Raw genomic sequence first — 13140 nt, 5'->3', positions numbered from 1 at the left:
TTTCTAGAACTCAAGTTAATAGGTTTTAACTTGTTTTCACCCGATATTCAATCTATAAATCTAGATTGTCTACCAAATATATCCCTTTTTGTTATTTTTCTTATCGATCTTGTTGTTATTTCTTATTTTTCCACTGCATTCATATAATCAGAAAAATCCAAAAAGAAGTTAAGCCCTCGTACACACATCAATCAGTCTACGTTCTATTCAATACAAAAATCCTAAACAGCGTTTCCCAAAAGATAGTGATTTTATTAAGATATTCAAAATCTATAAATATTCTTAACTTTTGACTTGGCAACTACTTCGATTATATAATTATTCAAGTATTCAAAGTTGAAACAAACAGAAACTTGAAACATGGAACAATAAGTTTTGTTTAAATCCGTTGATTGGGATGGCTTTTTATCCCCTATAAAATTTATAGGTTGTGTAGGTTGACTTTTGAATCCATAATAATAATAATAATAATAATAATAATAATAATAATAACATCCGTGATTAGATTCAGATATTAAAATCCAGCAGGCAAAAGAAAGAAAACATTTAGTCGGTGGGTCCCCCCCAAGCATCATCTTTGAGATTCTGTCTGGAAAGTATGCGTTGCTTTCGGGCTGCTTCTTGTTCCTTGAGTTGTTTTTGGGTGAAACTTGTGGAAGGCAACTTGAGTCCCATTCCATGAGCAATTAACCTTTGGGCAGTTCTTGCTGATGTTTTTGGCCTTTGTCGAGGTGGCTCCAAATCTGTCAAAATTTTTATAACCAAAACTGGCTCTCTTCAGAAACAAACATGTAAAACTACTGCCTGCTATAATCTATATAGTGTTTGGCTTTAAGTTGTTCGTTTGTGGAATGGACCAATCTTTAAGGAATTTCGTTCTTCCCATTTTCTCATTTTTCATGCCTTAAAGAGTAGTATTTTCTAAAATTAACTAGAAGAAAAAAAATGACTCGAATAAATTACGTTTTTGATCCCTGAGCATAGCTCATTTTCGCCAAAAAAGTTCTCTTCTTTTGACTTTTTGGTTTGGTCACTATTCCAAGTAAAATGACCATTTTTGGTGGCTAAGTATTCGCTCGCTGATTTTTGCAATTTTCATCCCAGAGCATTTGTTTTTTTTTTTACTTGAAACTGGGCCAAAAAACTTCAAACAACGATCAAAATTGCAAGAGAACTATTTAGGACGAAAATTGAAAAAATCAAAGCATTGCTCAGGGACCAAAAATGTAATTTATAATCATATTTGGGTTTTAATAAAGTTTAATTTATCAGTTTTGCAAATAATAATATATCCTATAATAACAATTAAATAATATCTAGAATAGTGCTAAGACTACTATACCTCTTACTTAAATATAATACAGAAAACTCAATTCCAAACAAACTTTAGTTTTCATTGAAAAACTATGTTGGTTAATGATGACCCATCAAAAAAACAAAAGGCAAATATTGTCTAGAAAAGTTGCGTGACATGGGTAAGAATTCAGAATTTTATAATTACCTTTTTCTGGAATGGAGCTTAGGAGTACATCATTCTCATCAAGTACACGAACTGTAAATGGGCATTTAATCAAGTTACATGCCTCAACAGCTGCAAAACCCAACAAAACAATATATCCTTAAATAACAACCAAACCACTATCCAAATTCCAAATTCAATTATGTTGCTCACTCTACCATTCATCATCTAAAACATGTGCAATGAATTAATCTGATAAGCTACATGAGTCAAAAAACTACTTAATAAAATAAGTCAAGGGAAAGCAGACTTTCCCCATTGAGTCCTAAAATTTTCCCTTATTTATTTTTTGTCCTTCCACTTCCTCCAATCGATGCATACTGTAGCAAGCTATTTATGGCCCAATCTTCTAGACTTAATATAGAAATAACGACTTAATAGAGAAAGTCAGGGAATGGCTTGGTTGTACCAAAATCCCTTACTTTCCAGAATTTTTCTAAGAAAAATGAAATTTCTGAAAACGTGTTTGGTTTATTATTTTTTCTAAAAATGTTCCATGTAAAGAGAGATTTCCAATTTTCTAAATTACAATTTACAAGTAACTTGGAAAACTAACAATTATTGTTTTCCACACTTCTCCAATTCCAAAAGTTTTCTATAATAAGTTAAATATTGTACTATACTATTTAAAATAACAAAAAAAAGGAAAATGAAAACCGATAGAAAAATACTCATCCAAACATGTTTTCTAATTTATCTTAAATGGAAAATGAAAACTCAATCAAACACGTTTTCTAAAAAATTTCTACTGAAAACTGCACTCTTTTTTTTTTTTTTCTGAAAACAGTTTTCCACAACCAAACACACGAGTCCTAACCTCATATCTACCAATCGTTTCATCATTTTTCTCAAAATACTGTTAGAGAAATGATTTATCCAGACAACACTTAAGATAAAAGGAAAAAAGAAATAAATATATTCAAACATTAATTAAGCATACCAATTGCTGGTGTTCTGAAGACAGCAAATGCAGTGGTATCATTAACCCAACGTATCACAAAATCATGAGAAACAAACTTGTCCAACAAATTCTCAAGCCCACTTGTACTCATATTTGCTTGGAAGCCTTCAAGAACAACAGCATGTCGAGTACCATATTTTACTGAAATCAATCACACAAAAATAATAATAATAATAATAATAATAAGCTTGTTATGCATTACAACAGTTTTGAAAAAATCTAGCAATTATTTTCTTTGAAATATGTACGGAATAAATACTTTGTATTTGGATGAGATTGCTAGAGTTTTTTAAAGTACAATGAATGGTGTAATAGGAAGAAATGAAAACAGAAAGCTATAAATATAATAACCAAATGATTAAAAGTAAGCCTTTTTATTTTTCGTAAAAGTATGTATATTTTCTCAATGGCTTTGATTTTGATCAATTAAAATTCCAAGAGTAAATTACACGAATGGTCCCTATGGTTTGGGGTGATTTGCGCATTTGTTCCCTAACTTATTTTTTTAACTCGGAGAGTCCCTAATGTTTGTTTTTGTTATGCGTTTGGTCCCTACTTTTTGTTTTTGTTTCACGCTTGGTCCCTGTCTTACCTAAAAAGACTATTATTTAAATAGGGAAAACTGGTATGTTAGGTAGGATAATGTGAGGGGGTTGGGGTTGTGGATGTGTTTATTTAAATAAGTTAAAAAAAATCAAGGGCAAAATAGTCTTTTTAGGTGAGATAGGGACCAAGCGTGTAACAAAAACAAACAGTAGGGACCTTCCGAGTTAAAAAAATAAGTTAGTGACCAAACACGTAAATTACTCTAAACTATAGGGACCATTCGTGTAATTTACTCAAATTCCAAATTACTGAGAGAGATAATTAAGCAAGCAATAAGGAAGTTACAGTTACAGACTTACAGTCTGTTGTGGGTTGATGTCCTTGAGAAGTAGTTTGATTTAGTGAATCATCTTGAATAGAAAAAGAAGATTGTTGTTGATCACTATACAAATACAAGCCCTCCTTTTGTTTTTCATATGAAAATGTGCCCCTCCCACGCCTTGCAGTAGGAGTTTGATCTTTTTTATCTTCAACTCTCAGTTTTGATAATTTTACTTCTGCAGACAGCAACTCATCTGGAGCACGATCTGCAACAGCTTCCCAGTCTGCAAAATTCCATTCCCACAATATAATATAATATATACATCAATTGTTAGCATAAAAACCAAGATAGAATAAAGTTTAAAGCCATTTCATGGCAATATTAACAAACATACTTGTTCTCATGTAAGCATATGATGCTACTACTAAAGAAGAAGAACAAGAACAAGAAATATTTGGTAGGATGGAATCATGATGGTTCATTCCGTTGTTTGTTTTGTGTCAAGGAAGGAATGGAATGAACCGTTTTCTAAAGGAATGTAATTACTTTCGTTTTCTTTATTATCCATTACCTAGTTATTCCATCATGGAATGGAATGAAACACTGCATCATAGTGATAACTCATTTATATATATATATATATATATATATATATATATATATATATATATATATATATATATATATATGTAAACTATAATAGACTAGAGCTGAATGTAATTAGTGTATTTACATATAACGTAAAAAATGCATTCCATTCCTACAAACCAACCAAACATGATCATGGCTCATTCCATTACCCTATTAATTTCAAATTTCCTTTCCCTATCACTGAACCAAAAAGGTACAAGAAGCTACTTGTGTTTGTTATCATGTTGGAATCTACAGCTCTTTTAAATAAATATATAGATAATACTCTTGATTTATATGATTTTGCAGAGTCACTTAATCTCCACTGCTGCTTTGCCCAGAATCATAGCACTAAGAAACCAATCAACCATGACTCTAGAATGTACAAAAACTCAATGTTCATAAAGTAAATCAAGACAATAAGTAAGTGACAAAGTTTATACCATCTTCTGAATTGTCATTACATGAAGAAGCCTCATTATTTGAATGGTAGTCTTCTTTTGCCTCCATATTCATTGATTCACTGAAAAAGAGCCAGCATCAATGATCAAAAAACAGTGAAGATTACATGAAAAGAGTTTCACATATGTGTGCCCATGGATTATTTTATCAAGAAAATAACAAAAACTGAAAAGGGTGAATATTTATAATGAACTTGTCAGATAATTACAATTATCAGATAATTAGCTTTGGTAATTAATTATTATACAGTTAAAGATACTCTTGAATACATTTTTTAGTATAAATACATGTACAAGGTGCCACTATTAAATAAATGACAGAATGCACAATATTTCTACACCTCACAGAAATGTTAGTTGTTAATAGGGATATTGACACAAAGCACTAAAGTTTGTCAATTATTGACGGTTTTACCCCAAGTCCGATTTTATGTGCATTAATGCCCCAAGTTTGCAAAGTTATTTTATTTATGCCAACATAATCCATAATCCATAATCCATAATCCATATGGCAAGCCAACATGGCATTAACGGGGACTTTTGGGATGACATGGCAATCCTTCGGTCCTTCCATTGTTGTTCACAGTTTCAGTCCCCAATTCTTACATTGCTATTCTAATCTCAACCTTTGATTCAGCACAGGCACATATAGAACACACACACACTACACAAATACAACAAACACTACACTAATCTTGCTTATTCAGGGGGTTTACCTATCCGCTGCAATCATTAAATTCAACTGAATTGGCGTCTGAACTTGGGACCAAGGTTAGGGATCGTTCGTTTACTCTGAACTCACCACCGAAATCTCGTAGAATTTCTCTTATTTTGTAAGCCTGAGTGAAACGACGCCCCTGAAACATTTTGGGGTTTGTTTTTTATCAAGAACTCCACGCCATCAAACATTTTGGGGTTTGTTTTCAACCAAACCAAATATAAAATCAAACCTGAGATCGAATAACAGGGGATGGATTGTTCCCGGCAGGTGCGTGTATGCTGTGTTTCACCCCACAGAAAATCGAAGAACAGGGGCTGGATAGTTCCCCTTCTTCCCTTCGAATCCAAGACTTTTTATGTGTGTCGCTTCCCCTCTTTTGAAATCGATCACATGTGCTGGGATTCTTTTGAAGGAGAACAGGGGCTCCCCCTTTTTCAGGAGGTGGCCGGTGGCTGCCGATGGGGGTCGCCAAGAGCTTCGATGGAGGCAGACAGCAGACGCAGTTCAGTTGAAGAAGAGAAAAAAAGGCGTAACTTTTTCTGAAGGGTTACAAGGTTCGGCGTGTTTGGCTGCTTGCCATGTTTTTTTTTTTTTTTTTATTCGTGAGGTTCGTCTGTTCGATGTGGTTTTTTTACCAAACGGTAACACAACCTCAAGGTATCGTTATTTAGGGGGTGTTTGGCTTAGTTTTTCAAACCTCAAAAGTCTTTTTTGGGAAAAGTTACAAAAAATCAAGATTTCCTGATTTTTCCAAAAAATTCATTTTCCTTATGTAAAACTTCAAAAGTGGCTTTTAAAATTAGTTTGTCAAACATCTTTTGTTTCTTTTTCTTTTCCAAAAAGAACTTTTGGCTGTGAAAAGCCAAGCCAAACACCCCTTTATAGTGTAAAAGTGAAAATTATGGTTTGGATTGGGTTCGGTTTTACTGTTGTTTTGGTGCGATTTCAATGTCTAAGTCTAAAATAAGTCATGTCCAAACTAGATTTTTCAGATGACTTTCTTTTATTTGCAGAATTTTATTGACTTTAATTTTGAACGGCCATGTTAGTTAATATTTGTCTGGGATTAAACCTTGATTAGAAACTTCTAATTAATCTCCTTGTTACCCAATAAACCCTGGTTAGAAACTTCTAATTAGTCTCCTTGTTAGCCAAGTGGGCTATTTATTTCTATATTTTTGTTGAAAATAAATCACCATTTTGATTCACTTTATTCATGCAAGTTACATTTTATTATGTTATGTTTGCTTCATTTCATTCAATCAATATCTCTAACACTTAAATAATATCATTTTGATTCACTTTATTTCATAAAATTCATAAATTTTTGCTATGTCTAACTTCACCATACTAATTCCTCATCATTAAATAGCAAAACACACCAAACATTAAACAATAAAACACACAAAACATTAAACAAAAAATTATATATATATATATATATATATATATATATATATATATATATATAGATAGATAGAGAGAGAGAGAGAGAGAGAAAGTTAAGTTCAAATGAGAACACTAAATAAAGTGAGCTACGTGGGTTTGAGACCCAAAACATTTATCACATTTTCATCAAAAGGTTTCATCCATGCAAAACATAGTTTTAGACCATAAAACATTTTCAATCATTTTCAAGGAGATCTCATTTCATACATTTCATAAATATCGTTTCATATCTTCTCATTCCATTTCCTTTTATTTCATTTCAAAAGCCATATTTCCATATTTCATTTTCTTTTATCATTAAGGGCTAATTCTGGTATTATACAGCTGCCATTTTTATACTTAGGGTCTATGTCCAATAAAGGAACCACTCCCAAGTCTAGACCAAGGTGGAAAAACAAATCAATCCACCAAGGCATCATTATCAAGGCTAAGGTGGAAAGAACAAATCAATCCACCAAGGTATCATTTCCAAGGCCAAGGTGGAAAGAACAAATCAATCCACCAAGATATCATAATAGGACATCTATCTCGCGAAGGGGAGGCGCCACCCCGATAGATTCCTCCAGTGCCTCTTACGAGGTATCATGGACTGGGCAGTTTTCATTTCATTACTTTCCAATTCCTTTCATTACTTTCCATTCCTTTTCGTTACTTTGCATTTCTTTTCATTACTTTCCATGCTTTACATATTTCATACATTAGTATCATAAAATCATTTCAAATGTAAAGCATCTATATTTCAAAACATTTCAATCATATTTTCAAAACATTCAATCTTCCAAAACATTCTTTTCTTTCAAAAACATTATTGCCTTTCAGCACACTTTCAAAATACCCTTTTCAAAAACATTTAACGCTTTGGTTCCAAAACATTTCATATATCAAAGCATTGCATTTAATTATCATAAAATCATTTTGCCATGTACCCCAAAGTGGGAAAAATGCCAACACGTACTCACCTCAATCACACATAGGTCAGCTAGTGCTCTGCTAGTTCCTTTTCCCTATACCGATCCTCTTCAAACACTACCTACACCATATATGGACACAATTCATTAGAATGACCAAAATACCCCTCAAAGGTTCAAATACTAAATTTTATTGTTTCATATCATTCATCATCCAAAAATATGAATGTAGGCGAAAACCGTGCGTAAATTCGAGTTCGTATGCAAAAGTTATGAAGAAAACAAGAAAGTCTTCAAGTCAGGGATTTACACGGGCCATGTAAATTAAAGCATGAATTTACACGGGCCGTGTTTTCATGTCTGGACACACCCAAAACTCGATTTTTCTCAAAATAACACCCTACTTTGCATAGTTCTTGAAGACCCTTTTCTCATTCACTTTGTACCATTTATTTAGGTTCTCACACATGTTTAGGAGGTGTTTTATCATCTTAAAACACTCTGCTTAATCCAATAGGTGTTCATTGAAACCTTTAGATCATGATGATCCTCAAGTGTTTAAAAGAAGGGTAAACTAGTCCATTTTTCACTTCGACATTCCAAAGCTCATAAGGCTTATTCCCAACTTATTGAGCGCTCGAATAAGTTGGGAATAAATGTTGTCAAGCATATAAAATCTTAATTAATCTCATTGTAAGTACAAAAACTAACCATGGAATCCTCAATTCTATTCCATGTTTCCCAAATTTCCCTTTAGGCTAAAACAACCACTAGAACCACTTATACCTCAAGAGATCCTTCATGTTTATGTTCCAATTCCATCTCAAAAGTGTCAATTCATGTTCATGAATGTCATTCACTTACAATATGTCAATCATCATATAGTTATCCATAGATTTCCCAAAATACCCTTATGGCCAATAATTCAATATATCAATCAAGGAGTCAAGAAATCACCTTATGGTTTTAATTTCAATCATTCTAAAAGTATCCATTCATACTTATGAACTTCCTTTACTCCTCAAAAGTCCAACAGCTATGGATTCCATTGTTTTCATCATATTGTCCCCAAATCCATATCAATCCAAGCTTATACATGATTCTACCATCATGGATGTGTTTGAGCATTCCACTTAGATTCATTTCCTTCAAATAACATCTAGGTCATTGAATCAATACTAATCTAACATATAAACATGAAATCCCTAATTTTAATTTCTAGGGTTCATAAGGGTTTTCACCCAAATCCTCAAATCCATCAATGGGATGAATGGATTGAGATTGGGATCATCAAAACAAATCAATGGAGGTTAGAAAACCAAACCCTAATCAATGAAGCAAACTAATTTTGACATTGGGGTTTTCCCCAAACCTTGAATTCGAAATATAGAGTTAGGGGATGAGAAATTATACCTCTCAAGCTTGATGTTGCTTCATATCTTCAATTCCTAGCTTGAGTCCTCAATAACCACTCTAAATATTCCTTTGTTTCATAAAAAATCACCATTTCCTTCCTCCTTTCTCTCAATCACGTTTCTCCTCTCTTCAAGTGAAGAGAACCCCATCTAACTAGTGACTACTTTCGACAATTGGCACAAATGACCCCTAACCTACTTGTTCTCAATTCTCATATTTAACACCATTTGATCAATAACTAAAAGGAAACTTATATTTTTCACACTTTGACCCCAAAGTTATTCATTTTTATCTAATTAGTCAAACGACTATGTTAACATTAGACACAAATTTTGCTATTTGTCGAAACTAGTCCTTCAACTTTACGACTTTCGTCAAATTACCATTACTTCAACTACTTTCACATTTGCTTAAAAGGTTGACATAATGAGTCCTTGACCATCCAATTCTTAACATTCATCATCCATTTAACCTTGGTGAGTCAACTCTTGGTCAAAATACTTTTCCAAATTGACACTTTGGGTCCCTTAACTTTGAAATGTTAACATCTCAACCTTTAACTTTGCGAGCTTCATATTGAATAATGATATGATTATCTCTTGATTATTTATTTAAAAAATTCTCCTATTATTTATTTATCCATATTAATTTACGAACCTGGTCTTAAATTTTAGGATGTTACAATATATATATATATATATATATATATATATATATATATATATATATATATATACACTATCTTATAAAGGAAATCTAACTATTTCTAAAAATAGATTGATTATAATATTAATATTTTTTAAGACGTTCTAATTATTAAGCTAACAGTACGACTAGCCTTTAATAAAATAATCTTAGAATTTTGAAATCGGCCCTTTCATATAAAGTTAATGTTTGAATACTAAAATGTAGGGAAATATGCCTCCTTTATCTCATATTTTGACCCACTCTTCAAAATTTTGCATTGGCCTTCCCTCATATCTCAGTTATCACATTGATGATCAACTTTGTCCTGCACTACAAATACTCTTTAGAAACCTGTGACATCCCCAAAATCTCGGCCAGAAAAGACTGGTTTAATTTATGCTTTTAAAATTATTTCAGAGTAATCCTTTGATTAAAAGAGTCGCGGAATTCGTTCCCAAAACAAAATATGATAAAATAAGATTTACCAAAGCATTTCTTAAAGAAATGTATTTTTCATTATATTACAATACTCAGGATGTCATGTTCCGATAAACAGACCAAAAGCATAAACATTTCAATACAGACCTTACAACAGTTATTTACAACAACAGGTCTATAATCCAAAAATAACTTGACAAGTCATCCAACTTATGCTCTGACACCACTACCTGTAATACAAAGAAACTGAGTGGGTCAGGCTTGGGAGCCTAGTGAGCATATAGGGTTTTCAACCCACAATAAATAATTATATTTAATTCCACCAACCAACAATAACCCAATTACCCATTCCCGTTATTCTCACTTTACATCCCTAAGACAACTAACATAAGGGACCTAGTCTAAGAATATTTCATCGGGACGACAACACATGCTTCGGGGGTTCCTCAGCAATATAAGTCAAATAAGGCAACCGTGAGGGGGATGGAGTACAACGAATGAACACCCAAGTTCATTAACACCTACAGGTGGCGAGTCTGCTAGCGTTCCACATGACTGTCTAGAAAAGTCTGTGGTCATCATCTAAACTCCGCTAGATGACTAAATCAAAAACATCGAGGCCTCTCATCTTTTTATCACAAGACAACTATCTACCCATTTTCTACCCAACATTTTAGTAGATAAAATATACATTTTTATACATAGTCTAAAACCTGTATATTATGTTCATTCAAAACACATTCCAGATAAAAGATGAGACACATACACATAACACGTATTTCATAGAGAATAAATCATATCCATGAGATAGAAGAAAGTGAATATACATTCACACATATAACAACAAAATATACACATAACACGTATTTCGTATAAAATACTTCATAATTATGCGTTAGAAGAAAGTAACTACACACTCACTTGATCAGAAGATGATCAGACAGCACTACGGCTTGTAGAAGTAGTATTCTTCGGTAGATCTGGAAGATCTTCACAAAAACCGAACTCCTCGTGGGTAGAGCTTCGGCTTAGGAATTACACTTCTCGGGATATTCGGGGCTTCGGGACTTGCTTCGGGATATTTCTTGCACGTAAATCAAGGTAAAACGGGAAAGAGAGGAGAGAAAATAGCAACCCTAAACGGCTGGCCCTTCAAATGTATTTATATGGCAAATTTGGCTCTTGCCACGTCGTGACACCCTTTTTCCACGTCGTGGGCTTGGTCGTCACTGCATACGTCATCGCAAGTTGCGTCTGGGGGACTCCCGAAGGTGTCAGAAGACTTGCCACGTCGTGGCACTGCTTGCCACGTCGTAGTCTCTGACACAACTTTGGGGTTCACGCCCCGAACTTCAGAAATTCATAACTTTCGCATACGAACTCTGTTTTCGACGTTCTTTATATTGACGCGAAGGTGAGATTATGATCTACAACTCTCTTTTAGACTCCGTTGGCTAATTTTGACTTTATTTTTAATATATTATAAATATATTACTTATATATTATTTTCAGTAGGCCGGGACAGGAAAACTCCGTTCGAAATTCATAACTCCTTCATCTGAACTCCGTTTTCGTCTGTCTTTTTATCGTTGCACCGCTATTGACAAGATCTTCGACTCTCGTGTATATTGTTTCGGTTAAGAATCACTCGATCTCATATTTGAGTATTCGGGCTGCATACCGCTAAGTCGAAACTTCGGAAAATCATAACTTCCTCATACGAAGTCAGATTTGGGCGTTCTTTTTATGCACGCTCTCGGTTTAACGAACCCTACGACTTTCGTTTAGATCACTATGGCTAGATATCGCTCTATCTTAAATTCATATTTTATGTCATTCGGGGTTGTGCCGACTCTGTCGCGAAACTTCGACAGGTCATAACTTCTTCGTTATAACTCGGATTTCGACATTCCTTATATCTCCGAAATCTTTGTTTCGACCATTAAAACTTTATGTAAAGATATCGAGCTTATCTCACACTTTAATTTTGACGCTTATTTTTATCCTTTATTAATTATATCTTTATAATTAAGTAATTAGCACACAAATACACATAATTCACATAATACTCAAATATTTCATCATTAATACTTCAAAAAGAGTTACAATGGTTAGCCTAGACTATTACATCAACGAAAATGCCTATCCTGGAAACGCGAGCATTACAAAACCCTAGAAGCATAAGCACTAGATGGTGCTACTTCCATCAACACCCAGGGACAGAAGATGTAAAGGACGGCCACCACACTTAACCACCAATGACTCTCTCTCTCTCTCTCTCTCTCTCTCTCTCCTTATACTAAGGCAATGAAGTACATGAATCCCGATGCCTTTAACAATTGTATACGATTTTTTTTCTTGAAGATCGATGCTTGAAGCATTTCCTAAAAAGTATTGGTGACCTCCTTTCGCCTATGTCTCAGCATCGAGTATTCAAGTTGAAATAGATTCAAGGTTCAAATTTCACATGACATATCAAAGGGGCTCAAATTTGCTTATGGTTTATGTATGATAGTGCAACTGTCAAGAACATGCCCATCTCCAGCTAGGAAGGTAACCTTCTAACATGTGTTAGCTTGGGGTTTTGATTAAATTAATTTTTGTTTGTGGATTGATTGTTAGTTTCAAATTTAGTGACTTTATTTGGTATGAAACTTCCATAATAATAAGGCCTTAAAGGTAGGGATAAATGCAAGAACTAACAATATATATTCATTTTTTCTCTCTTCAGTAGTTCAAAATTTTCATGAGTATAAAAACGAAAATTATAGTCATCTGGTGAATATGACATTTTATAGGCCAATTTTGGATAGGTTATATGTTTCATAAAGAATGAAAGTGGCTAGAAACATACCATATGCAGCACAAGACATACAATAAGGAGAAGAATATTAACATTGTTATGGGTGTTTGAATCAATACTGGAATTAACAGGATCAACAATGGGTTGAATGTGCCCTTTGGTAGATGCAAGGTGCAAAGGTTATATTTGGGGTAATACAATCATTTTACATGCATTTAAAGTTATTTTAATGATGTTACTGAGAAAAGCCAAAAATGTCCGAGAATGTTAAAATCGGGA

At 33.4% G+C, this 13140-nt stretch overlaps 1 protein-coding gene across 2 annotated transcripts; it reads right to left on the bottom strand.

The window, feature by feature from the left end:
- Positions 1–373: 373 nt before the first annotated feature.
- LOC111890017 (uncharacterized) lies at positions 374–5734 on the bottom strand. 2 transcript variants are annotated; one of them, XM_042899115.2, is made up of 7 exons: positions 5390–5734; positions 5156–5296; positions 4422–4501; positions 3386–3631; positions 2460–2585; positions 1502–1591; positions 374–743 (listed from the first exon to the last, which is right to left on the bottom strand). In XM_042899115.2, the coding sequence occupies exons 2-7, from the start codon at positions 5170–5172 to the stop codon at positions 547–549; spliced, it is 756 nt and encodes a 251-aa protein (XP_042755049.1). In that variant the 5' UTR covers positions 5173–5296; positions 5390–5734; the 3' UTR covers positions 374–546. The 2 variants fall into 2 exon arrangements, with proteins under 2 accessions (XP_042755049.1, XP_023741948.1); XM_023886180.3 differs by having other exon boundaries at positions 2460–2621; positions 5390–5732.
- Positions 5735–13140: the final 7406 nt, after the last annotated feature.

The sequence above is a fragment of the Lactuca sativa genome, chromosome 2, assembly GCF_002870075.4.
Source record: "Lactuca sativa cultivar Salinas chromosome 2, Lsat_Salinas_v11, whole genome shotgun sequence".
NCBI classification, from domain to species: Eukaryota; Viridiplantae; Streptophyta; class Magnoliopsida; order Asterales; family Asteraceae; genus Lactuca; species Lactuca sativa.
This window is presented reverse-complemented; position numbering and strand designations above follow the sequence as displayed.

Bases quoted from the DNA above. Each gene is read 5' to 3' on its own strand.
- LOC111890017 (XM_023886180.3), bottom strand. The intron at 3,632-4,421 runs GTATAAACTTTG...GGAATTTTGCAG, and splicing joins TAATGACAATTCAGAAGATG to ACTGGGAAGCTGTTGCAGAT. The intron at 744-1,501 runs GTAATTATAAAA...AAATTTTGACAG, and splicing joins AAGCTCCATTCCAGAAAAAG to ATTTGGAGCCACCTCGACAA.